The following is a 27,728-nucleotide window of genomic DNA, read 5'->3' as shown; positions in this document are numbered from 1 at the left end:
TCCTGGAGGAAAACAAGCATGAGTCTGGGGCTGTCCCAGACCTGCTGGTACACACAGAGAAAAGCAGAGAGTGTTGCTTACATAAAAGTTTTATTGGAAATTCTTTGAAGTACACTGGAGACTTTCCAAAACAATACACTTGAGGAGCCTTCCCCTCCACCCAAAGTATCTGTAAATCAGCAGCTACATACACACTGTCCTTAATATTGAGCTGAGCAGAGAGCTGCTAAAATAAACAGCCTTCATAACACAATCTGTGGCAGGCCACAGCAGCAGCTAGATCTTTACTGAAGCAGAGCATTTGTGCAGTGGTCAGGGAACTCAGAGCCTACATGTAGCAACTGTGTGTTGAAACCGAGGAATGTCCAGAGAAGAGGCAGGTGACTCAGCCCTGGAGAATCTCTTATTGCTGTGGCCATCCAGCTCAACACTAGCAGCTTATATAGGCAATTTTCCAGCCTTTTGAAGTAGAAAAAAACGTGCCACAGTGACATTCTGCCTTACGAGTTGTGAGAGCTGTAGCCACGTTAGGAACTCCATCAATAAAAGAGCACACGTCCAAGCACTGACCTGGGTGGGACTAACGAGAATGGCAGTGCTCCCTGCCAGCTGCACAGCTTGTCAGCAGAAGAGCACAGCAGGAGTGCTGGCTAGATGAAGTTTAACCTTGACTGTTCTCCATTCATATGTGTGAACCAGCACTTTGCCTCATCTCTGCTACTCTGCAGCCCAGATTGTATCACTTTAGAGACTAAAGGTGACAACCACCTGGCTATGACCTACTTCCTAGAAGGCGGCAGACCGACTGCCTGAGCACAGGTGAGAGGCAGCTGATCCATTAACTCCTTGTGATCCTGCACCCTTCTGCGACCCTTTCCACCTGTGAAACAAGGTGGCTGTTGGCTGGGGATCAAATATTTGTTACAGCCCATGTAGCTAAGGCCCTCTTATAAACTGATTCATCTTGGAAGCTTTCTTAAGTGTTTGTGCATCTTACTTTGCACAGACAAAGCAATTTCCTTGTGAGGTTGCTAAAAAGTTGAATTGGTTGAGTAAAATAAAAAGGTTCTGGTGGGTAACTTTCCTTCAGTAAAGCTCTTACCTAGAGTTCTAGAGTTTACAAGGCCTCCCACCAAACACACTGCTCAAAAAAATCCTGGTCAAGTTCAAAGCACTGCATTGCTCTGACCTTACAGTAAGCTCTGTTCTGAATTTGGCTCCTTGCAGCAGTGGCACAGATATAGTGTTCCAGAGTAGAGCTGGGGTTCTGCCATCAGCTGCAGGCAATCTCTTTCAACTATGAGTACAGCTAAGCTGAAGAAGCTGCTACATTGCATTAACTTGGGTGGTTACTCAGCCATTCTGAGGAAATGAAGATGGTTTCTTGGTACTCCAGCAACACAACTCCACTTGAAAGAAAGGGGGGAAAAAATGTGGTTTTGGACAGTAAGGGGTCTTGCAGTTGCTCACTCTAGTTACAGATGGGAGGAGGAGAGAGAACCACAAGAAAACCCACTTTATCTTTCTGTTTAGTGTCACTGTTTGTCTTCCCATCCTTCCATGAGGCAGAAGACATGCAACAGCCAAATCACCCACAGAGCACTGCCAGCCAGTCACACTGTCGATGGCTGGATGATTACAAAAATAAAATTTCAGCTACTCAAAAGCCAGCTGATTAAAAAGTACCATAAGCTTCCCAAAAAAGTGTGCTTCTTTAAAGAAGCTGCCTTCTGAATGGCCAAAGAACGCTACAAATTTATCCATGCCTATCAGAAAACAGCTTTTTACCAAGTCCCTGCCACTCCATTCCACTGATGTGTGCATTTCATTCCATCCATTCCAATGAGCCCTGACTGGATGTAATAGACACACCGTCCCCACAACAGAGTATAATATTAATCAAGTCTGTCTTAGAAAATAAATATCTTGGATATTTTCCTGCAAAGAGAGACCAGTCTCACTGGCCAGGGTTCCGTGGCACACTTGCTCTCTGCAGTGATCAGGACAGAATGACCCGCAGTACTACATGAAAACAGAACATCTTTTAAATATAGGTTTCTTTAAAAGCAATAAATATTTTTTAATTCTTAAGATCATCTATTAACCATAAAGCAGGAAGGCTTGCAAGGATTAGAGGAAAAAATCTTGGACTAAGACTCCTAGTTACATAACCCTAAAGAAATAGGATTCCTAGTATTTACAGTTGTGTTTCAGAAGCAGAGACTATGAACTCAGCATTGTCACAGCTCCTACGTGCAGGCTTGCCAACAGTCAACACTGCTAAACTCAGCATGGCCGAGTGTCAGTGCACTTGGGAAGGAAATGTGGAAAGCATTGCTATAGTTTCACTCCTGCTTATCAGCCACCTAACAGAGGTGGCTAACATTGCACAAAATGACTATGTAGAAACCCAGTTCCTTAAAAGCAGGAAAACAAAGGTAACTTGGATTATGCAGGTCCCAAAGCTGACATCTCTCCCTGGGCTTCAAGCATGCACTCTGAAGTCAGGATGAAATGCCCAGTTCTGTGGAATGGATGTCCTGGACTTCAAACTGTCGAATTTGCTGAACTCACAGACCCTGGAAATAAGCCAAAGCTTTCTATGCTCTAACAGGATCAGAGACTGTAGGAAAAAATCTGCTAGCAAGAAGCTCTACCTAGGGAACTTACACAGTAGGACCCTTGGAGGAAACTATATGGCAACTTTTCACAAAGCCCCTCCATACAGAACACAGACTGAGGAGAAAGTAAGTTTCCATACACTGGAGTTTGACTTCCTGCATCCCTACTGAAGTCTTAAAAGTGACTTGGAGCAGGAAAAGCGGTCCAGAACTATGTGGTGGAAAAGTTGAGGAAAATCAGCAGATGAGCCGTGTCTGTTGTTGAAGAGAGCAAAGAAAGCTCACTTGATGGAAGGAACTAGTCAGTGTGAACAAAAGGCAGAGCAGGGGCAATAGAAATATTTGTTGTCATCTCCAGGATGCCTTGAGGAGGAAGAATTGCTGCAGCAGAACTAGGAAACAGCTTCACTGCAAGGTTTCCACGAAAGCATCAAATTCTTTGACGTTTTTCTCGTGGACTGCCAGCTTCTCTGGTAATGAGTCCTGGAAGGGTAAGGAAAGGTGCAGATCAGGGTTCATTCACAGCAGACAGAAGGAAATTTTAAACACACTAGGAAAAAAATCTGTTTCTGAGTCATGCAATCCCTCTCCAATGCTCTGGGCTCTCCTTTCTACATGCACAAAACCAGAAGCCCTCTGGCAGCATCCAGCAAGTGACCCTGAGAAGGGCACTCTGCCCAGAGTCTGTTTGTTCTGCAGGAACAGCAGGTGCACTGGGGCCTGACCTTGTGCAATCTCCACCAGCCGCAGCACAGTAACCCACTCATGTCACTGCCTTCATTAAGTCACTTGCTCTCAGACTGGTTTTCATTTTTCTCCACATATGGCACAATGCCAGAGAGCCTAATAGAGCACTCACACAGGCATGACTTTCACCAGCCACACCAGAACTCCAGCTCTGCTCAGGCTGCAAGGTCAGGCCTGGTTTGCTACCAAGTGTGACACCCCAGAGCTAGGATTAGTTTGGGGGCTTTCAATGACAACTAGAGCAAGCATGCTGCAGCAGCCTTCAGCTTCAGGACAAACACACCGGTTTCAGAGGCTCAGGTGGGCCATGAACAAATCTGCATTTATCTGGAATATATTAGTGATGGGCCCCCTTTGGGCAGAGTCTCTCTTCTGAGAGGTATAGGAAAGACATGGGGCCTGTTACAGTGGGTCCAGGGGAGCGCCACAAAAATGATTTGAGGGCTGGAGCACCTCTCCTGTGAAGACAAGGCTGAGAGACTTGGGGTCATTCAACCTGGAGATGAGAAGGCTCTGAGGAGACCTTATAGTGGATTTTCAGTATTAAAAGGAGATCTTTAAGAAAGATGGGAATAGACGTTTTAGCAGAGCCTGTTGTGATAGGACAAGAGGCAACAGTTTTAAATTAAAAGAGGGTAGATTCAGACTAGATAAAACTAAGAATTTTTTTTATGAAGCTGGTGACAAACTGTAACAGAGAGGTGGTGAATGTCCCATCCACGGAAATATTCAAGGCCAGGTTGGATGGGGCTCTAAGCAACCTGATTTAGTTGAAGATGTCCCTGCTTATTGCAGAGGAGTTGGACTAGATGACCTTTAAAGGTTCCTTCAAACCCAAACTATTCTAAAATTCTATGAAGATACTTTTTTCAAACTAGGAATAGGGAGAACATTATAAAGTACATATGATTCCCACAAACAGAAATTTCAGGGTTCCATACCAAATCCTCTGCCATGGACTGTGCTCCAATGTCAATCGAGAGGCTGCTGAGTTGAGGGGGATTCTGAAACTCACGGTAAAATGTCCCCAGGTCCATTGGAAGAATGTCATCTTTTGAAAATGCTGGTTTCTGCAATCAAAGATACTGCTGTTAATTCCCAGAGACATTGGCTTCCCTTTTGTTATAATCTCGGGTAAAGTAATTTGCTGCTATCAGTAAACATCTTGGCATTACAACTGTTGCTGCAATAATGCATATTAGATAACTGAAGAACAGCCAGTATCACTTGATATCACAATATCACTTGAGCAATTGAAAGAGAACATTTCTTTGGAATCTGGCTCCTTTAGGTGTTAAGGGAGAAGATGCCAAGCCCAGATATTGGTAGAGAAGGGAAATGGTATTTAATTTGTAGTTGTTGATTCCCGGTACCAGAGTCTGCAGTTCTGGGACTGTCAAGCCCTAGTGTGGTACTGTGAATGATGTGTCTTTTCCACTCCCACTGAAAACTACTCTGACATCATTCTGCCATCGCACCAGCATGTGAAGCCCACCTAAGGTGCAGGTATTGTGTAAGAGCTCTGATGAGGGCACTTACAAAGTCGATCATAACAAAGTCATCATGGGTGTTCCCTGTGCTGCTGCCACTGGAGCCCTCCGAGTGTAAGCTGCCTTGTAGAGGAGATTCAGTTTCTGGGGATTCAGGAGGATTGACCTGCCCAAGAAATCAAAGATGGTGAGTACTGATCTTACAATCACGTCTGTCTGTGTACTTTAGCAGTGTAGGGGCAGTTAGGAGGTTGGACAATAAACATTAACTAGAGCAGGGGCAGCAAACACATGCTGTTATTTGCATGTCTAGAGAGCTCAAGATTCAACACAGGAGACTTCTTGAAATCAAACAAATCTGAGTAACTAGTTATTTTCTCCAAAACTAAAGTGTATTCAAGGCAGAGAACAGCATGGATGTTTGCGTAAGGGATGCTGAGAAGGCACATATACCTCTGGAAGAGTCTTACCATGGGGTCGTTATCTTCCAGCTCAACATTCTTGGGAGCAAACATGGCAAAAGGAATGTCTAAGTTGGCCATGGTCACCTGAGGAGATTTAGCAAACAGAATTTCACTAAGACGCTCTGCTTACCTGGCACAGAAAAGGATATTGAACGTCTTTGTCAGGCCAGCTAAAAATGGCCCAAAATCATGTCAGCAGTTAGGCAGGAGGCTGACAACCTCATTTAGAAGGCATGAAATCCAGAGATGATACTCAGTTGACCTAATGCACATACATACCTTGAGGTGGGATTGCTTCTATACGTATCTTGTGTAATATAGCCAAGGATTAATGAACTGCTACAAATTGAAACAATTCTCCTTCCTTCATCCAAAAGGCCTAGAACTGCAGCCCTAGGAACTGGGTAGATCTCTAAGCTGCCCTAGCTGAACTTAAACACTTGCTTCTAGTGATGAACTGGTCTACTGCATGTTCCTTCAAGGAAGGGAGGCTTGCTACCAGCTTTCCTAGTTTATGGACCTGTGGTAGTGGCAGATCATTGTGAGATCCAAGTGGAGTATCAAGTCTTCTATTCTCAAATAGGGTGTTGGCAAAGTGAAGCAAATTCAATGGCTATCACATCCCAAAAGGATTTTATGAAAAACAAGCCTTGGCAAAACCTTGTAGGGAAATGCAGCAGGCAGAAATATGCCCTCTCAGTCTCTGAGGTTGCCCTGGCGTTGGGGTGCTTTTTGCTCCTCTATGTATGAACAGATGGGAAAAGAAAGGTATTATGGTGCCCTCTGAGAAGATCTACTGCTCGTTACCTGGTTAATGGGTTTGTTGACAAAAGCTCCCACCTTCCGGATAAAGATGGTCTCCAAAAGATCATGGGGGGAGCCACACTTTCCTTCGCTGCTGTTGGATACTGTTTCTGTGTCCTCACTGGGGGAGGAAAATACATAATTAGTGCCTCGTGACACAAACAGCGTAGATAAATAACATTCTGTATGAGACTCCTTCATTGTTCTTGGCTTAATCCTAGTACTGGAAGAAGGACAACAAAAATTTGTCCTTGTACCATACCTTCCTCCTCAGACGGGAGCACAAAAGGAGTGGACACTTGTGGAATCAGATTTTTGTTTAAAGCTGGACAAAACCTATTTAGTTGAATGCAAAGTTGCTGCCAACCGAAATAGGCTTTTCTTCTGGGAGGACTTTTAACTTGTGTGTGTTCACAGCAATTCCTGTTCATCACTACTGTTTTTTTCAGTAACAGAGCAGTCACAGATCTCTCAGGAGGTGAGGGCAAGAACCACAATTGTATCTGTCACTCAGTTTATAAAGGCAGCAAGCTGGTACATCACGAAAGCCACTCCCAGTATGATTAATTCACTCCATGGCCATTAGGTACTTCCATGACCTGTTTGTTTTGGTTTTTTTCCTACCACAGGTACTCAGAACTTTAAAACAAAAATTGGTTTAGTCTCTTGGAAAGAGGATTACTTAATATAGTATACCCAGGAAAGTGCTAGTGCAAATGAGTTTTGGATTCCCCAGAGCAAGATCTCTACAACTTACAACTATGTGACCCCAAGACAGATTTCTCAAGAAATAAATACAGTGATCAAAAAACCAGAAGGATTTAACTAGCTGAGAGGGAGTTGGTTTAGGACAGTTTGATGTTGCATTGTTTCCTTTTAAGTAATTTTATGCCTAAAGTTTCTTACTAAAATGGTGAACAGATTTATGATAACTACAACTGGCTTTGGTAACAATGCACATTAAGTCTCTGGAGAATTTAAGACTCATTTGTGAACTTACTTCATCTTGTTTTACAATCAGCAAAACCAGCAGAAAGATTGAAAAAAATTATAAAATTTATAATGAAGTTGACATAACAGGAGGATATTGCATGGACTAGCAGGTTTAAATAGATGGGCAAGATCACTGTTTGGAGAAAGGCTGAAAAAGCCCCAATCACAGAAAGCTGCAAGTTGCTTTGATGGATGGAAAGACAATAGATAAAAAGGGGAAATAAAAAGTTTTATCTTAATAGGCTTATAAATGGGTTAGCAAAAGTGGTGGATCATCTAAACCCAACCTACCTACTAGAAGGAGTAGCTGCTGAGTAATGGACTCCATCCAGTGGGGTGCACATCCTCTCTTGGTCAGCTTGAGTGCCATGTGCTGGCTGGCTAGGAACTGGGGGAACTCCGCCTTCTTTGCCTGGACCAATCAACTGAGATAGAGAGGAACAGCTGAGTTAGAGATCTCAAAATCAAAACAACCACCACAGTGCAATACAAAGCAGATTCCATCATACTGGGCATAAATTGTGGGGGTTTTGGCATATGACTGGGCTCTAGGCCCTGTAAGGCTGAGAGAGATGTCATGTGGAAGTGGATAATCACAATACAAACTCATTTTCTGTTCCCTTTCTACTCTATTCCTCTCCAGGCCTGTTTTACACTGCAGAGTTCTCTGGCTGTAGGTCCTCTGCTTCATGGGGAGGAATGGAGGAAAAAAACTTTTATCCTCTTGCTACAACCCTCTGGCTCCCTACAGCTTCCTGAGAAGGGGAAGTGGAGATGGGAGGTGCTGATCTCTTCTCCCTGGGATCCAGTGATAGGATGCGTGAAGCTGCACCAGGGGAGGCTTAGACTGGACATTTCAAAGCATTTCTTGGCAGAGGGAGCAGTCAAACACCAGCACAAGCTTTCTAGAGAGGTGGCCAATGCCCCAAGCTGTCAGTTTTTAAGAGGCATTTGGACAATGCCTTTAATACCAGCCTTTAACTTGGCCAGCCCTGAACTGGTCAGGAAGTTGAATTAGATGCTCACTGTAGGACCATTCCAACTGAAATTATTATATTCTATTAACATCATGTCAGCAAAACTGGTGTAACACCAACATCACAGGCAGAAAAAGACTTCTGTCAACTTTGCTTATTTGTCTGATGAACCCATATATAACTATGTCAATATGAACTGTCAGTGTATCCTATGTCTAGCCTACAGAACTGTGCTTGGACAGCTACAGGGGCAGCAGCTCTGTAAGACAGGCAAAGTTTGGAATCAGTGACAAGCTGATGCAGGCAAACAGGTGTGGTGCCTGCTCTCTTGGTGTAGTTTTTCCACATGACCCCCATCCCAATAAAGTCAGGGATGCTGAGGAGCCAATTCCCAGCTCCTGTGGAAGTTGTGCTTTCTCTGTATTTACCTTACATTCTTTCCATTCTGACAGACAAGATACCAATGCATGCACTAGTTTCAATGCCTCTCTCGGGGGTACAAGTGACACAAATGGCTGCAATACCAGCCACGCTGGTTCTACTCTCTACAAGTACCTGGTGAGGGTGTGCAGCATTCAAGCCACCAGCAAAGAGTACAGGACACCCCATGTCAGCTGATCCAACTCCCAGGGCAGCAGGCTGATAGGAAAGACGAGAGCTGGAAAGCTAAGAAAGAAGAGAAAAAAACAAGGGCAAAGGGAGAGGAGAGAGGAAAGGGAAGGGGAATGCCCCACAGCCTGAATAATCACCAGTCACTGAAGAAGGACCAGGAGAAGTCAGAGGCATAGCACTTCAGGCTGGCAGAAGGATGCTAGATTTTCACTGGAATCAGTAATGTAGGTTATTGCTCTAAAACAATCTTACCGCTACAAGGACTACTTGACAGTAGTCCAGGGGACTAAGTCTGAGCCTTGACAGGAAAACAAGATTGGCTTCCTACACAAGGTGGGGGAGGCTGTGCAAGGTGTGACTGACATCCAGTCACAGGGAAGCTCTGCTCTCCAGGCCTGTTTCAAATACTGGTGTAGTGGGTTGACGCTGGCCAGATGCATGAATGCCATAATGAACTTACTAAGGAGCTAATATTTAATATTTTTTTATCTGAAAACAACTACATTATCAACTGTTTGAACCTACTCCCACTGCAAATTAAAACAGCTGATCTTCCAGACCTGTTCAAATAGCTTCAGTGAAAGAATACAGGGTCCCATAAATGTGCAAGGTAAAGAGAACTGGGAAGCTAACCCTTGTGAGATTGCTTTAGGAATTAAGTGTTGGAATCAGTGAAATCCAGGAGAAATTCCTTACAGATCCCAGGCAGAAATCTACGCAGTCAGGTGAGATAAAACTTTCCTGTTCTGACTTGCCTGACCTCAAGAGGAACACTTCTTCCAGAGCTTAGTGTGAGCTCCAGCAGCACCAAAGCTGACGTCCTTTACAGGGATCAAAATGAGGAACAGCACTTTCATTCACATGAAGTGAGTTAAGCTTAGTGGAGCTCTAATGACTGTACAGGTTCTAGGGATATTGGCTGTTAACAGAAAACACTCAGAATTGTTCCTTACTACTTGTGTCTTTCACTAACAATCCTTGGCAGCTGTTGTGTTTTTAGGGGTGTTTGTCCTGTCTTTAGGAGCCCTTCATCTGCAAAGGCATTTAAGAAGCCAGGCTCAGCAAAGTGCCTGGCTCATTGTGGGTCCACCAGTCTTTCCCATGCACAACAAACACTCCACACTGTCAAATTTGTACTTTCCTGTATTTGTTTTATCATGCCAGAACTCATACTCTGGCCATGTAGAGCACATTCTATTGGCAACTCACTTGATGTGAAAAGGCTAGTCCCATCACTGGGACCTTCAAGGTGTCCGTCACCACAGGAGGAGGGGTCTGAAAATGTGCCTTTGTGACAGTAAAAACACACTGTGCACAGACACAGACAAACAGAGGAAACAAGGAAAAGAGAGAGTAAGGGGGGAGAGAGAAAGAAAGAGAGAAGGACTTCAGAGAGGAATTATGAAGAGTTGGATGAACTGAATGCTAGTGAAGAGGTTTTGGCTGCAGCAGCCACACCTACACAGAGAGCAGAAGTCTCAGTATTGCCAGAAGCACATTCATTTTGTAAAGAATTGACTGTTTTCCAATCTGAGCGAACCACTGAGCACAGGTAATATTTTAGAGTCCAGTGAACCCTGACAGAAAGTAACTGCCAGAGACTCTGTTCCACAGTTAATTATAATTGGTACCAGCCAATTAGCAAGGAGAAGGCTGAGCAGTTGCCAGAAGAAGTCAAGTACTTTCTTTTTTAAAATTTACAAATGACTTGTATTTCAACACTCTCCATCCATCCATACTCCTTATCTTCCAGCTTTCTGAGGAATCCTATCTTGGCAGGTCTGTGCTGCACCCTTAGAATAAAGGGGACCCAGACTACGGTGCAATTCAAACACTGATGTGAAGTGAGAACTCCATCAACAGGAGCAAAACTCCAGAAGTAAAAATCACATAAAGGGTGCTAATGCAAAAAGGGCAATCCAAACCTGGTTCAGTCCCATACCTCCTCCCAGTAGTTATCCTACCAATGGTTTTCCTTTGAGGAAAGTTTCAGCTTCATTTCTGGGTACTACTCATGGCCAGACTCTCCTGAATTTTGGGCTGCTTCACAAAACACATACACAGACATGCAAGCTCACAGAGAAGGTAACAACTATTTCCTTGTATCACACAGGTTAGGCCTCACTTTTACTGAGAAGGCAGGTAGATATTCACACAATCTGCCCACAAAAATCACACAATTCCTAGTATTTTCCTAGTCATTAAGCTAGACAGGACATATAGAAAGCTGGAGAAACAAAATTGACTTCTTTTTTTCCTTTTAATTTACTTTAAAGTCCACTCTGCCAAGGCAGCCTTATGATTCTAACTGTGGTAACAAAGACTGGCAGTTGCTTTAGAAATAAGGACACAGCATATGGCAACTATGAGCCACAGAAAAGCAGAAAGCAAGGCTCATACTTAATGTGAATCCTCAAGGTTCAAGTGGTTTCATAAAGCTTTTCCCCCTGAATGACAGTAAATCTTCATGACCCCTAGGGAAATGTCAACTTCAATGTAGTTACATACACTACTACTGTTAAGTAACACTGGCACAAGCAAGCCAGTGGAAATTTCCTTATGAAATCTTCTGTATTTACCCCACTTTAGGAAAACACAGGACACAACTCAGCCACAAACTCATTTCCTGAACTGTGTATTGCAGAATAAGAAAAGCTTTATTCCATCAGACTTACCGTGAGTGCTAGCTAATTAGTTCAACATTGACTGATGCCTTGTCACCTGAAATCACTTTGGCACAAAAATGCTTCCTAATAGAAGCTCATTCATAAAGCAGAATACATTCTGCTAAACCAGGCATATTAATTCCTCTGAAGCAGCAGAAAGACCCATAGCAAATTCTTTCAGTTTGGAACAGCATTCTTTCATTCTTCAATTATACTTCATTCTATGTTTCACATTGACGTTAAAAGAAATTTAGGGTCTTTAGATTGTCTTTAAAGGTCAGTAGAGCCATCTGCTTGGCTGGACAAGGTAGGGCAATCCTGAATATTTAAAGCAATAGGACAACTGCAACTCTGGCCAAGTCTTCAAAATACAGAACTGTGGAGTCAGATACATAAGACAGTAAAAGAACTTGGGAGTTTCTGGGTTTTCATATTCAAAAGGAAACCATTATCTATTTATTTTAAAATTGAAACTTAAGTGAAATTTGCAATTTTTTTGCCAATACTTATTTCTGCTGCCCCAACTAACTTTAGATGCTCCAACAAATACAGCTTTTGTCTTTTTTCTGTCTTCCTCCAGCATTTTCCTGGTATTTCAGTGTTTCTTTCTCAGTGTCAATCTGTTACTCCTACTTAGGCTGTCTGGCATCAGTGTCTTGAATTCCTCCTCTTGCAGTATTGGTGTGTAAATGTGTAAGTACCCTGCTATCCTCTTCAAGCACACCTCAGCCAAGTCCAGGAGCAGGCTCTTTTAATCATTCTCAGTAATTCAGTCTTTCTAGTCCCTTGGAATTTTGTTGAAATTAGCATCCAATTTCAATAGATTTTACTCAAGAGTGTAACAACATAAATCACCCACACATTAAATTTTAATTAGCAGCAGGAGGCTTTCAGTTTGCACAATGACTGATGTAGGAATATGCAAACTGTTCTTACAGCAATTGTTCTGTCTAGAAGTAAAAAGAGCCTGGTTTCTCTTACCTGAGATGGAGGAGAGGTGGAAAAAGATGTGGTACACACTTCTTGGGAATCTTCTACTGAGGGGTATACTACACCATTGTCCTCACCAGCTCTAAAGCAGCAAGAAAAGACAAGTTTTCTAAGTGGAAATATTCCTTAAAACAAACAAATAGTAAAACACACTGGGACAAACACTGCAGGGAGGTTGAGAGTATTTGGGTGTAGTTGAAAGGAGAATTATGAAGGGCTCTCATCTACTTGGCAGAATTGAGGAAAACGATGTGGGAAAATGTCCGTTTATCCTCAGGTGTTTGTCTTCTACCCCACCTAAAATAACAGAGGTGTTTCTAACTAATGCTTTTGTTATACCAGCTACTGCTACTGGCTTTGGTGTTTACACAACCATTGTCAAACAACACCACTGGTCCCAATGTGAATGCCCTCACATTCATTTTAGCAAAGACAAACCTCTCCTCTCCAAAGAGAAATTAAAACTGATCTTCCCCCAGTGGAAATATCCAGGGATGCATGTATCTGGACACATAGTTCTGCATTAGGATTAACCATTACACTTGCAAATTCCTGAAGGCAACCAGGATTAAACATCCTTTGTGTCCAAGTGCTTCTGTGAAGAATTTGGTAAAATACTGAGGCTTGCTACACTCAGTCTTCTCAATGTGAGGAGAAAAACGTCACCCTTCATCACATGCTCAACTATGTCAATGTGACTGACACTAATTCTCCAGTGTCCCTTCCCATGCTGTCAACAAATAGTGGAAAAGGCTCTGTATTTGGGCATAATTGATGCCTTGACCATGGTCCATGACTTCAACTCAGTACTTCCTCACCTGTAATTGCAGGGATGCATGGGTGAAGAGCTGGGATAGGGACGGTCCACAAAATGATCAATTATAATCCCCATGATAGGAGGGGTCCTCTCAAACTGCCTGCAAGGCAACAAGCAATGGTGTTATTGGCTTTTTCTCTCTACTCTTCCCAATTCATGGTGCCCTCACAGAAAACCCTTGTGACTATTAATGGGACCAGAGCATCTTTACAATTTAGTCCTGTGACTCCAGGCATGCATCAACAGTTTGGAGTTCTAGAGCCTGGCTCAGGGCTACCCAAATACTCCCCTTGCTGCAAGACTGAAGCGTGAGAGAGAGCGTTCTTCATGAAAGAGAATCTCAGCAGGAAAGGATAAGCAGAAGGGAAAGATTTGGGGGCTCAGAATATGAGGGGTTTAACAGTAAATTATTGTAAAACAGCTTCTGGCATGATTACATTTTCTCACCTGGTTGACATGAAAGCAAGGTTGATTCTGTAGGCACAAGACAAAGTGATGGTGCCCACTGGGGTACCCACTGTCCCAACACGGACTGTCTGGAAACCTGTAAAGTTAAGGAATAATTATCAGTTTCACTGATTATTTATGTGCCATACTTTTTTATTCTGAGGTTACATTATCTTATTTCTATAGTGTTTCCATTATCTCTTGCAATCTGAACTCCAAAAATGCACATAGAAGGCATAACAAAGCAGCAGCACTGCGTCGCCTTGCTGGTAGGCTTCACCTGCAAGCCTTCTGATGTTGCCTCCTGGCTTCTTGGTCTAAAATATTGTTCTGAAGTGCTTCTTGTTCCTCAGTAGATCATGATTTCCTGGAAATCATAATCTGCAGTCCTGCCCCTTATCAACATCATTCCATATTCTTATTTCAGTTCTGGATCACTAGAGTCAAAATGGCAATCACCCTAGACTTTGTCCAAGTACCACCATTATACTTGTCACCTTGTGACACAAGGCTTCACTGGCAGATCCAGATAAAAAGCCTCAAACTACTTTTCCTTATGGTACTTGGGAATAGTAACAAAACGCTAGTCAGAATGAAACACAGTTCTGCTCTAGTTTGTGTGTTGTCTAACATACCTTCTCCCAAGCCACTCAGTTGCACTTCACCAAAATATATCCTGAAGGAAAAGGAAAAAGAAAAGCTATTAGGTCCAGTTGGGACATAATGCTATATATATATCCTTATCCTTATTTAATTTTATGAGCTGGAAGGTTGGAACTACTTTTCCTCTTCAGGAAAACAAGCCCAAAAGAAATGGCTGGAATGCCCATCTCAAAAATCCTTAGAGCTACTGCAGAGAAAGACACATCATGTAAAAAGAAGGAAGAAGAGAAAATGGTAGTCCAATCAAATGTTTTTAAGCCTCTGTGGTTAAGTCTATAGTTCAGAGCAAAAATGTTTAGTGATATAAACTTCACAGACAGGTCTGAGTCTAAAAACTGATGCTCATCACACCACATAAAAGATTAACTGTGCTGTAAAGAGACCTGCTCTTAAGTACATGCCAAGTCAGCAGTTGAAGCAAAAATGAGAAAATGGCTGAAATTTCTTTTTGAGTTCTCAGCTGTGCAAATGACAACAAACCTGAGATTTACAATCATATAAATTAGCTATGCAAACATGTTGAAGACTCTTCTCACAGCCAAAAACAGGGTCTGGAAGATAACTATGAACCACAAGCCAGTCAGACTCACAGGCTAAACAGAGTTGAACACAGTATTTGGATGAGTAAACTGCAAGAACTACAGGAAGTGGAGTTGAGGATGCATGGAGTAACAGGAGAGAGTCTGAATCACTGCTGCAGAAGTACACATTACAGTCATGTGCAATGTAGAGAGGCATTTATCAAATACAGGCCAGACACCAAACAACTGGATGCTAGTAAGCAATTTAACCAGGGATTGCATGTTGAATTTTTTTTTACTCTTCCTAACATGGTAGGCAAACACTTCACAGCCTGTGCTTAGCTTTTCTTTCAGTGGCTCAAGTGAAGGCTATAATGTGATACATAGACCAAAGTTTTCTTCTGTCACTGATCAGCAGTAGTGCTATCCAAATAATTTGATTTTATTATTACTCATCCCTTTTAAACTACATTTGCAGCTACACTGTGCAAGTCTAGAGTCTCTGCTATTTGCATTTCAAATGGGAAACTTCTGCTTTACCTGTACAATATTACATATTCATGGCCTTGTTTCCTTGAGAGTCTGTAGGCTGGAGTTACTCTGGTTATAGCAAGCAAAGACTTCAGCAGTAGAGACAGCCTGTTGTATACAGTGTATGAAACTTTGATTTCTTTGTCACACCTAGAGAACACAAAGGAAAAAAATTAGTCTTTTGTTCACAACTAAGTTGCCTGGGTTTGGGTTGTTTGTTTTAGTTTGGAGTTGCTTTTGTTTATTTCATTCTGAATAAAAACTAATTTGGATCAGCTGTTTAATTTTATTGCCAGAATGATAAATAAAGCCCCAGCGTGGCTACCTGTACTGACTAACCAGCTAAGAGTCCTGCTTCAACCTAGTCACCTGCTGTAGAAGAAGTTGCTGAAAAATGCCATGCAGCCCTCTACTAAACAGAGACATCTTTTCAATACTAAAACCAGTTGTCATTACTGAGAATATGAGTTCTTGTATCTGAGGAAACATCCGAGTTCTAATGGAAGAATGAAGAAGGAATTAAATTACTAGTTTACTTTCTTGACACTGGTGTTAAACAGCTTGACTGCTGCTCTAGACAAAGAGGGGAGTTCCCTCTGAAGTGCCCCTGGCCACACAGCCAGTGTGTGCTCATTGATCACCATGGATTAACCATATGTACCCATTTCATCAGCTAAAAACCACAAACACAAAGAATGTGCGAAGAATGCACTTACTTTTCATTCATTTCTAGACACCAAATTTCCAGCTCCATGGAGTCCCCCTGGATCAGAGAAAACATGACAAACAAAGGCTGGTTTCAGAACACAGACTTTTTCAAATCTCATTAGTGATCAGGAATGGCCACACCTCTCAGTGATTTGTCTCCTGGCTCTCACTTTCTTGTGATGCAATGATAGAAAAAGGTGCACTGGAAGTCTCTCTGCATAGTTATATCACCTGAGGGAATACCTTCCTCAGAACGCCTAAGTTCTTCCATGGTCTAAGAAACTAAATTTTGTTGCTGTGTCATTTGTGTGTTTGGCCTCAGATGTTTGCAGTGAATTGCTTCTGTTAAACAATATATTGCTTTTCATTAGCATATTACCTAACTTAATAAAATTTAGATATTCTCACATTGTCCTGGACTAAAGGGCAGGAGCTCTGGTAGTTGACTTAAGTTTCAAGTAAAAACCCACAAATAAAAGAAAAGGGCATCTGTTTTGACTCAGTTCTCACCTCTGAGGTTTTGAGAGAAATCTCCACGCACATAGACCGTCCAACAGCGGGCAGCTGTCCTGCCAGGGCTTTCTTTGCTTCATGAGTAACCTCTGGTATATCTTTGATTGCCAAATTGAACTGCAGATTAAAGAGATGGTTCCATTTTTTAAAATTTCTTTGAAACACTGCCTGATGGTACACTTCAGACAGGCTCACAGACCCATATATAACATACTAGGTCAGTGTCCACTGAAATAGTTACGAAACAAAAAATTCCCAGCTGGGTTCAGGCTTTTCATATTTACAAAGATTCCCTTGGCTGCTAATTCAAATGTTTTTCTTGATCCTGCTATAAAAAATATGCTCCTTTTCCCTCACTTCAGTCCTATCTTCACCCACAGAGTATCTTGAGTCTTTTCAATTTTAATAAAGCCCATTACTAAAAAGTCCTGAATTGCAGAGTAGCAAACTTCTGACAGAAAAGAACTCATCACCCCACCCCCAAGCAGATCTTAGAAATGTGCCTTAGCTGGCAGGAGTTGCTGAGAGGCATCATTTCTCTTTCCCCTCATCAGCCTGTAAGAGTCCTGCGTGATTTGCTGCATGTGAACAACAACCACCAACCCCCTCCCCACATCACCAATGAACATAACTAAATATAGTCGCTATTCTATGAATAATTATTATTGTCTGCACAAGACTGTAACAATCACATGGTGTTCTCAGCACACACACAGAGTTATGGAGTTGCTTTAAAAAATATGACTTTACCCAGTCAGAACCTGTTGGGGAGGATGATGAGCGGGTACAGATTTTCTCTCCAAGTCGGGCCTGGACAATTACTTGTACTGTCTGGAATAGAAAGAAAAGGATACACAATAATGTTTTGGGCTCAGCACAGCCCTCAGTTCAGAGCCTGAGCTACACAAGCTCCAAGTGAAAAAAATGAAAGGGCTGACCAGAATGTAGAGAAGTAGAGTTTGCTACACTGATTTTCAGGTCTAATAAATTTAAATTACTACATTTAACAGGCAAATGTATTTCAGAGAGAAAATAATTTTAGGCTGACCTTTCTGTGTAACAACACTGAGTGACTAAGTCAATTTTGCAATCAGGATTTGCAGTTTTCAGTAAAAATTTCAGAAAAATTGACAAAAATATCCCAATCCTGGACAACTAAACTAAAGTCAAGTGAATCTGTACATTTATACCAAAGCCATTGTCAGAGTATCTACTTGCACCTATGTACCAAGTAAGGACAAATTTTATAATTACCTATCAACATAATTCAAAAGAACATTCTGGTATTCTTGCTTTTGGATGCAAGATAAAAATTTAGATAGGCTGAAAGAGTGGAGTCCAGCAGAATAAACTACCCAACAGCTGGATGGCTAGACATGCTGCTAGAAACCCAAAGCTGATAGAGGTGTGAAGTGCCTACAACTGATTCTAAAGCAGGATGCTTCTGGAGGATGGAAGAGGATTTGAGGGTAGAAAAAGGGGGAAAAGATGTTTTTCTAGTTGCTCGCAGGAATCTCCTAAATTTGACATCAAATTCAAATCAGAACATCATTTGCTGTTCTTCAGCAAAACAAACAAACAAAACAAACAAACAAACAAAAAACCAAACCCAAACCCCAATCTTGTTACTCTAGCCACACCAAGAGTAACAAACAAAAACATTGTTTGTTTTTTGGGGTATTTTAAACAAGGAAGAAGAGGCATTTGTCTGAAGGAGAAAAATTACCTTTAAAGCAAAAAATTTGATGAACTTGTCCAGGTCCTTCCTGTCCTGGGAACTGAGATCAGTGTCCATTGCATATGGCAATCTGAAATATAGCACAGGTCTGGGAATGAAGTCTTCCTTCAGCTTTCTGAAGATTTTTTTAGATTTCAAAATATTTTTGCCATTAGAAGCCACTTCAAAAGAAATGATAAGCACCAAAGCCCTCTACCTGTCAAAATCCTAACATGTTAAAACCTTTGGGAGGTGAGTGTGAGGTATGAAGGCGCATTGATAGTTTATCTGGTCAGAGCAAAGATAAAAAAAATTAAAACAACAAAGAGGGCTCACAATTAAAACTCAGTACAAGTTCTACAATTTTGCTAGCTTAATTTAAAAAAGCAAAACAAACAACAACAAAGAAAACCAACCCAGAACACCCCAACACCACACCGACTGCATTCTATGCCAAGCTAACCATCAGACATGGAGGTCTCTGCTACAAAAATAATGTATCTTCAGCTAGCAGCACTGGTCAAAACCAAACCAAATTGTTTTCTTGAGCCTGAAATTCTTAGAAAGTATTTCAGCGGTATTTCAGCAGAAATCTGTACAATAAACCCTTACAGGAATAGGCTACACTGCTTCTTTACTTTCAACAAATAGTACTTGCAATAAAACTGTACAGCTACAAATTTACCTACAACCAACTGAAAAGACACATTTTTATCAAGAAAGAGACCAAAATCCTCTGTTCACTTCTCTTGAAAGCTCTGATAATAAATATGTAGCTTTGACATTGACACTGCCTTGTTTTTCAAAATAGAATTGTTTCTAGGAACACAATGAACTTGCACAGCGTCTGAAGCAGGGCAGGGCAAGGCACTAATCCTATTTCTGCCACCATGTCACATGGCCTGGGATAAATCACAATTCTTCTGTCTCTCAGCTTCTTCACCTGTAAGTTAATAATCATACAGAGACCATTGGGGAGGAACACCTTAATTAGCAGCATTCATTGTAATTTTTGCTCGTAAGCCTTCAAAGCATTAATTCACTCTTAACTCCTGTTGCAGTTTTGAGACAGCTAATCAGCCTGAAGCAGCTCATCAAACATCCCATATTTATGGAACATGCTGCTCCTCACAGGAACGTCAGCAAGCTGAGGTCAGGGAGCATGAGCAGCTGCTGTGCACAGTGTTATTCAGTGTTCAATCGTTAAGCAAAGACTGAACTTACAGCAAGGTCTGCTAGTTATACAAATTAAAGCTTGGAGGGCAAAAGGGCCGATAGCTCTGCTCACATGGAAAATACAGAATCTTTAATGACCACGCACATGCACAGTAGCTCTAGTTAAAATACTGCACTTGATGACAGTAAAGGCCTAATGCTTTAGGAGCATCAATCAAAAAGGGCTGCGAGATAAGAGTGCTGCAATTTACAGAGCATTTTATAGAGAACAGTTATGCTTTCTAAATGACTCTATAAAAAGAAAGCTGGACATATAACATGGTTGAAAATTCCTAGGCTACATTCATACTGCATCTCCTTGAGCTGTACTGCTCTCATTCAAATTGTAATTTAAATTGAGAGCTAACAGCACAAGTGATTCAACATCAGATGCATTATCAAATTATCCTTTGGATATTTTAACCTCCTTATTAAAACTGTTATGCCTTCTTTCCCTGCATTTACCTCCACTAGACTGAGATTACAGACCTTTTCCACTGTGGGGGGTGCAAAAGGAAGTCAGCATTTAAAGTGCTAGATGGTTAATTGATGCAGCACTCAAAAAAAAATAACCCTATGGTACAGATATGTACCACTACAAAAAAACCACAACCCCTCCAAACAAACAAAACTCTAGGCAAGAACAACTTGTTTTTATTCTTTTGACTTAATTAAGTGAAGCACTGTAAGGGTTGAGGAGATCTGAGATCTTTGACAAACCTGGCTGATATAGGCAATAAAATACTGCATTAAAAAAATACATCTTTCTCAGTGAAGAGAATGCTGACATTTAAATGTTTAAATACTAAAAAAATCATATTGGTTTTTAATGTGAAAAGTGGTATGTGACCCCTGCAGAAAGATGCAAGGAAATACATATGCTGATATTGTGGGAGAGCTGTCAAATGAAGCACCCACATTTGCCTTTTGAGGCTGGAAAAAAATTCTGATATCAACTATTTCAAGACACTTGGGAACTAATGGAAGGTGTTAGGCTCACTGGTCTGTTAAGAGAGGAAGTAAAGATGATCATCAGCATGGTTTTATGTGCAGTACAAGAATTAGTTCTAATGACCAGATACCCAAATATCTCTAGAGGAGAGAAACAGCTACCAGAAGGTTAAAAAAACGAGAGCCTCATGGTTCTGCCCTGTTGCAGCAGAACTGGGATTCTTCCTGCAAGATCTCAAACTACCTGTAACATTCATGAAACATTTGGAGATTCATGCTGTTACCTCTCAAGCTCCAAATGCCAGCAACAGTTGACCCACCAGAGCCCAAAGTAGAGCAGAAAGTATCAGGCAAGGTTTCCTGGAAAGGAGTAAGTAATTTCATGGGGAAACTGAGACTTTGGAACTCAGCTCCTGAAATGTCTGAGGGCTCTCATCTGACAACGATCATCTCCTCATTTTTGTAGGAGGGCCTCTGGTGATTGCCTGAGACCTTCTAAAGCTTAGAACAGTGTTCACCTTTAGAATCAGTCTTGATAAGAATAAAGATGGAGCTAGAATTACAGCAAACTTTTTATTTACAAAAATTCCTCAGTACTCACAGGTTAGCTGTCACAGCTGACCTGAACAGGAAGAAAATTGTTTAAACTTAGTTCCCCCTAACTCACTCAACTTCTCATGTCTTGTAGGTTGTGATGCCAGCACGGCTCCTTGTTAAGTGCTACTGCACAGGCCTACGCTTAACTCAAGGAAAACACTGGCTCATTTTACACTGAATAACAACTAGAAGGAAATAATCTTTGGTCTAGGTTAGAAAAATACAGATGACTGATTTCCCCATAACCAGGTAATCCCTTAAGTAAACCAATATATTCACCAGCATGTGATGCAACAAGCATCTTGTCCATGGGGCTTTTTGCTTTGTCTCCCTCTTCCTGCAACACCCATTTTTATACTATTGCTTTTATTTATATGCCTTTGTCTTCACTTTACTGTGAATAGAAACATCAGAAACAGGATGTTCAAAAGAGAACTGCTACATGTGGCTCTCTTGACTAAATCCTTATTCCTTCTCACAAGGTTGAGGCAGATTTTATCCAACAGTTTAACATCTAAGCATTGTGCCTTATACGCTCTACTGCTATTTATACCCTCCTTCTGCGAGGAGAAGGACACATCAGCATAAGGTGATGGCGCTGTTTGCATGATGCAAGGAGCTGCAAGAGCCCTCCCCTTCATGCCTCAGCAGAGGCCAGAGGAACCACAGCGACCAGCACGCCGTGCTCCAAGCCATGCTCCCAGCCGAGAGCAGCCCTGCTGCTGGCACACACCTGTAACCTGGCACACAACAGGTGCACGGAACACCTGGGATCACCAGCTTTACAGTACCTGTTCCGTCCATGGGAACTGAGCGAGTACATCTGACACCTACATAAACAGGAAAGGAGCAGAAGCACCCGACACATACCAGGCATTATTACTGCTGCTGGGGAAAGCATATACAGGCTGCTTCCATCATCTCCTACATTCTCTCTGAGCCATGGCTACTACAACTTAAAGTCATCTTTCTTTCCTTTCAACCAGACATTCATCAATGCAAAATAATTACTCATGGTTCTTATCCCAGAGTGAAATTGAAAAGACAAGAGGGAAAAAACCAGAGCGGGTATAGCTGTAAGGAGAGGTGTGGACATCACTCATCCCAGATGTTTGTTCCCAGTTACCTGATTGTGCCCCCCAGACTGTGCTCCTTGCCCATACCACTCTTCCAGAGCTTGTTCATACAGGACCCAAATCCAGTCCCCAAGGATGTCCTATGAGAAGCTCAAAAAAGCCTCACTGAACCATGCAGTAAACAAGAAGCACATGGAAGTTTTTGAAGCTTTTAAGAGTGCCTAGAACACATCCCCCCTTGAATGACCAAGAAGCTTCACTGCAAGCGGGTATTTTGAGCACACTAATAAGCGACTATAAAAAGATCTTCATAAATATGGAACACTGTTTCAAGACTGGGCCTACAAGTCAAACGCCAGTATCCTACAATTACTTAAAATTAATCTCCATTCTGCCTTCTTAGTAGATTAGTCAGAAACCTGGGGAGAAGTAGCAAACAGTTCTAAGGTGTGACACTCTCATTCTTTGAGGTTTATGGATTTTTTTTTAAAGAGAAGATTAAATTCTAGCAGAAAAACTGTTTTACATAATATAAACATTTTTATGTAATCAAAGGTTCTGTAGTTCACTATAATGCTCAGGTCTTGATTGATAGAGAGGTAATTTTTCATCTGGATCAGGAAACAGATTCACTTTACAACCAATAAATGACTCTGCAACTTAGTAAATACCTTACTAAAGCCAGCACTGCCTGCTCCACTGACTTAGAAACGAAATTAAGTAATTCCTGTTGACCAGCAGTTACATTCTGTCCTTCTCTAAGGTCTAAAACTGGTATCAGTTCAAAGGTCCATCCTCTCTGTTTGTCAAGCCAAAGTATACAGACTAAACCAGAATCTGCTTCTACACACCCTGTACTATAACCACCAACATAATCACCACCTCTCAACTATTGTATGAACACATGTTCAGAAATCTTAAGATTATACAATACCATTCAAGCAAAATAAAATGATCCTGTATGATCCTTCTGGACATCTACATACAGCCTGGCTCACCTGAAAGACTTATTTCTTGCCACGAGAGGGAGGGGTCCTCCAGGTCAGGCCACTCCTGCAATAATTTGGAGATGCTCTAAACTTTATTTGGACAGCCAACTAATTTTCAGCTAAGGCAGTAATGTGCCATGTTTTTCCCCCTTGGTATGTGCCTAGTCACACAGCTTTTGGGATTTGTAAGTAGGCAGTTTGTAGGCTTAGTCCAAAGAGTCTACCTGTTCACTGATATGGAAGGTGTCTCTGCTCCCACCGAATCCACGGGAATGACTCTCTCTGACTGTGCCCTAAGAGCCCCAGCTCCAACAGGAAAGAAAGATACGACCACCTGTAAACCTCTATTTCCCAGTATACCGCAAACTCGCATGTTACAGGAAAACTACACAATGGCGCGTGGGGTCTCACGTTCTACTATTTCCAACAGGCTCTGAAGCATTTTGATTTTAAAAGGCCACTTGCTGAGATTACAGCGGGCCACATCTTTCCCAGGCTTTACTGACAGCCACCAGTCGTTAGGAAAACGAATCGCAGCCAACGCGCGGCTGTCGGGAAGCGACCCCCGCGAGCAGCGAAGCAAAGTAAAACAGAGACACGAAGCCGCAGCCAAAGGCTTAAGGCCCACGACGCGGCCCCCTCCCCTCGAAGGGCTCCCGCAGGCTCGCGGAGCTCCCAGCCCTCCCTGCGGGGCCCGCGGTACCTGCGCGGAGCCGGCAGTGCTGGCGGCGCGGCGGCTCATCCCGCGCGGGGCCCGCTCCGCCGCCGCGCCCCGGCGCCTCCTCCGCGCCCCAACCGGGCACGGGGAGAGCCCGCCGCCTCCAAGCCCCGAAGCCGCACCGGGGCTCCGACCGGGGCCCCTCCTCCTCCTCGTTCCCGGCCCGGGGGTCTCGCCGCGAGTGTCAGCGCCGGCGGGGGTGCGCGGCCGGAGGCGGGGGCCGGGCCGGGGCTGCCGCTGCCCTCAGAACCGCGGGCTGCGCCGCGCCGCCGCCATCGCCGTCGCTGCTGTTTGTTTTCATCCGCTGCGGGCGGGGGGGGAAGGAAGGAAGGAGGAAGGGAGGGAGGGAAGAAGGGAGGTGCCTGAGTGTCCGCAGCGGCAGTTTCCACACGCAGTCGCCGCTCCCCGCCCGCCCGCGGCGCGCTGAGCCCGCGATCCGGCGGGGCAGGAGGTCGCCGAGGCCGAGAAAAGCGGGGCAGCGCCCGGCGCCGCTCCCGCCGGTAGCCCCTGCCTGTGGCGAATCTACCGCGGCCGGCGGGGGGCCCGGCCGGCGGGGACCGCCAGGGAGCGGCCGCGGGGTCGGTAAGGGCTGGGACAAGTCCGGCGGGGGTCGAGCGGCCCGTGGGGTCCGGGGCGCCCGGCAAGGGCACCGCCCGCCGGGCTGCCCGCGGCTCGTGTCTGCCGTGCCCCGGCGGCGGTGACTGGGGACGGCTCCAGCTCCCTCTCCGCCACAGGAGGTAAGTTCCTGTCAGCGCCAGGCAGAGTTGTCGGCTCGGCGGTGAGCCCACCTGGCTGCCCGTGTATTTAAAAGCAGATAAAAGGAAGTAGAAAGGTTTGCTGGATGATCAGACTAAAAGGAAAATGGTAACGGAGTCTGAAAAGCTCACCAGTAATAACTGTTCTGAGTATCCTTCTCCTTTCCTTTATGCAGGTGAAGCCTCTAGGAAAGCCCTGTCAGATAGGAGCCCAGGGAACGCCCCGGCCGTCAGCCATGGCCGTACCTATCGCGGTTCTTGACTGCGACCTCTTACTCTATGGCCGCGGACACAGGACTTTGGATCGCTTCAAGCTGGAGGATGTCACGGATGAGTATCTAGTATCCACGTACGGCTTTCCCCGACAATTCATTTACTACCTGGTGGATCTCCTGGGAGCCACTCTGTCACGCCCTACACAGCGGTCCAGGGCCATCAGTCCAGAGACGCAAATACTTGCTGCGTTGGGTTTCTATACCTCTGGCTCCTTCCAGACTCGCATGGGGGATGCTATTGGCATTAGCCAAGCCTCGATGAGCCGCTGTGTTGCCAATGTAACTGAGGCACTGGTGGAAAGAGCCTCACAGTTCATTCACTTTCCTGAGGATGAAGCTACTGTACAGACCCTGAAGGATGACTTTTATGGGCTAGCAGGAATGCCGGGAGTGCTGGGCGTGGTTGACTGCACCCATGTGGCAATCAAAGCTCCAAATGCTGAGGATCTGTCCTATGTGAACCGAAAGGGTCTTCATTCCCTGAACTGCCTCATGGTGTGTGATTCCAGAGGAGTCCTCCTTAGTGCTGAAACGCACTGGCCAGGCAGCCTGCCTGACTGCACGGTTTTAGAGCAGGCTGCCCTCACAAGCCAGTTTGAAACTGAACTACATAAAGATGGCTGGCTACTTGGTAAGTCAATTTTTCATCCTTGTTTTCAGTAGAAAGTCTATTATATATTGTCTCCTTACTGAATGAGAACCTCTGGGCACAAGTGATATGCTTACTTTCAATTGCTTTCCTGCAAATTGCTTTGAGATTTATGATTCAGTTTGGACAACCCTTATCTTGGAAGCTTAGAACAGTAACTTCCAATATGTGTTTTATACAATCTGATTATTGTATGTATTAATCTCCATTTATTCTGTTAATAGCTTTCTTTCAGTATCCTCCACCTTTCCTCGCTGAATTATGCAATTTTAAATTCTCGGTACTGTCCTAGTCCAGCTATTTTCCCCTGTTTTATGCAGAAGATTAATTCACTTAAAACTCTTCTGTGGAAAATCTTCCAGGATTTTCTTGTTTAAAACTGAATGCCTTTACTTTGTCACATTTGTAACCCAGAGTTACTTCTTTCGTGCCTTCTCTTTTAGCCAGACGGAGAAGTTACTCTGTATCTGCTGTACCAGAAAACCAAGCTGATACCTGTGGCTAACTGTAGGTGTGTAACCTGTCCTGCTCCTTTGCACTGCTAACAGGTGACAGCTCCTTCTTGCTCCGGACGTGGTTGATGACCCCTCTGCACATCCCCGAGACGCCTGCAGAGTACCGCTACAACATGGCCCATTCCGCCACTCACAACGTCATTGAGCGGACGTTCAGAACCATTCGGTCGCGGTTCCGCTGCCTCGATGGGTCCAAAGGCACCCTGCAGTATTCTCCAGAGAAGTCCAGCCACATTATTCTGGCCTGCTGCGTGCTTCATAACATCTCCCTGGAACATGGACTGGATGTGTGGTCTTCACCAGCCACAGGACACGTGGAACAACCGGAAGAAGAGTACGAGCAAATGGAATCAGTGGACTCGGAAGCCTGTCGTGTTCGTCAGGAACTTCTACTTACTCATTTTAGCTAATGTTGTGACAGAGAGAAGGCTTCTAACAGTTCATCTGGGAAGTTATCCAGAGCAAATATGCCCCTTCCTCTTCTTTAAGCCTGGAAAGACTTAAGCAGATGTGAGACAAGAAGAAATTTACTCTCTTCCTTTTAGGCAAATTTCTGAACTTCTCTCAATCTCTCCAGAGATTCAGTTTAATTGCTACATTTTTGCTGTCGTGATGCTTAGAGACTCCCCTTTCACATGACTTAGAGAACAATGACTACAGCCACATCAGTGGGAAAATTGGGGAAATTGTCTTTTATAATGATGGAAAATCTGTAAACCTTGCACTGTTTTACAAAGCAACAATTCTATGCCACTGTGTAACTCAAAACCCTTATGATTGATTTTTAAACAGTATTTTGCACAAATTAAACTTCCACATGAGCTCCTGTCTACTATGAATTCATGAGCAGCAGAGCAAACATTTGTCTTTTTGTTTGCAGGTATAAATTCTTGCTCAACACCATTTTGCCATTTTGCACATCTCACAAACCCCAGTGATATCTCTGAAAGCTGGCAGCTGTGTTCTGGGAGGGGTCTGGCATTTTGCTGGGCACACACTAATGCTTGCACATATCTAGAAGGGCTGAATGTTCCTTCTTTCCCAAAAAGCCTGGAGAAGATATTAAGCTATGGTTGACTCTGTCAGGTACTTAACAGATACCAGGAAGTTGGCTAGTGAAGGTGAGTCTGGTTTTCACTGGACACACCTGCTGCTGCAGGAAACTGGTCATCTTGTTGGCTGCTATGAAAGAAACACCAAGGACTGACTGGGTCACAAAAATTGAACTGATTGCAAAAGTTCTCCATTTAGATCAAAGCAGAGGTGTGGAAAGGCTGCTCTAGCACTGCTGGCAATCTACCTCTTCAGTGGAACAAGATGACTGATGCACACAGTTGTTTCTGGCACGAGGCTGGGCAGTTTCCTGGAAATGTTCTCTCTCTGAAAGGCACAAGTGTTTCCAAGGATCTCATGACAGCAGTCTAAGAAAATTTTGTTTCTTAGATTTTATTGTTTACTGGGCAGTAAATGGAACAAAAGTGGTAGAGAATGCAGAAAACTACAAAAATTGTAACTACTTAAAGTAGCAGTGCAACCACCTGACATTATGGGTCTGTCCTTTTAGAGGAAGCGAGCTTGGATCATGCCCCACATTTGAAGAATACAAGTGCAGGATGGATGCAGGGTTAGATACAGTCTGCCAGGTTTGCAGTGGCAGTGAGCACTTACCATCTCACAGAAAACCAAGCCTGCTTGATGACGTGTAAG

General features: G+C 43.5%; 2 protein-coding genes across 10 annotated transcripts; one reads left to right on the top strand and one right to left on the bottom strand.

The window, feature by feature from the left end:
* Positions 1-71: 71 nt before the first annotated feature.
* ATG13 (autophagy related 13) lies at positions 72-24,733 on the bottom strand. Of its 9 annotated transcripts, XM_039552546.1 has the most exons (19): positions 23,813-24,086; positions 23,119-23,173; positions 18,291-18,372; positions 17,315-17,395; positions 16,562-16,681; positions 16,060-16,106; positions 15,353-15,493; positions 14,264-14,304; positions 13,629-13,725; positions 13,183-13,281; positions 12,356-12,446; positions 9,918-10,016; positions 8,652-8,762; positions 7,411-7,544; positions 6,130-6,247; positions 5,329-5,406; positions 4,908-5,024; positions 4,310-4,438; positions 72-3,104 (listed from the first exon to the last, which is right to left on the bottom strand). In XM_039552546.1, the coding sequence occupies exons 3-19, from the start codon at positions 18,357-18,359 to the stop codon at positions 3,027-3,029; spliced, it is 1,650 nt and encodes a 549-aa protein (XP_039408480.1). In that variant the 5' UTR covers positions 18,360-18,372; positions 23,119-23,173; positions 23,813-24,086; the 3' UTR covers positions 72-3,026. The 9 variants fall into 9 exon arrangements, with proteins under 9 accessions (XP_039408480.1, XP_019148215.1, XP_039408479.1 ...); XM_019292670.3 differs by lacking the exons at positions 23,119-23,173; positions 23,813-24,086 and adding an exon at positions 24,715-24,733; XM_039552545.1 differs by lacking the exon at positions 23,119-23,173.
* HARBI1 (harbinger transposase derived 1) lies at positions 24,191-26,860 on the top strand. The gene is made up of 3 exons (XM_039552551.1): positions 24,191-24,564; positions 24,759-25,488; positions 26,055-26,860. Exons 2-3 carry the CDS (start codon positions 24,819-24,821, stop codon positions 26,429-26,431), a joined length of 1,047 nt encoding a protein of 348 aa, XP_039408485.1. The 5' UTR covers positions 24,191-24,564; positions 24,759-24,818; the 3' UTR covers positions 26,432-26,860.
* The last annotated feature ends 868 nt before the right edge of the window (positions 26,861-27,728 follow it).

The sequence above is a fragment of the Corvus cornix genome, chromosome 5 (assembly GCF_000738735.6).
Source record: "Corvus cornix cornix isolate S_Up_H32 chromosome 5, ASM73873v5, whole genome shotgun sequence".
In the NCBI taxonomy this organism is placed as follows: Eukaryota; Metazoa; Chordata; class Aves; order Passeriformes; family Corvidae; genus Corvus; species Corvus cornix.
Note: the sequence above shows the minus strand (reverse complement) of the source record. Positions and strands in the feature narration are given on the sequence as shown.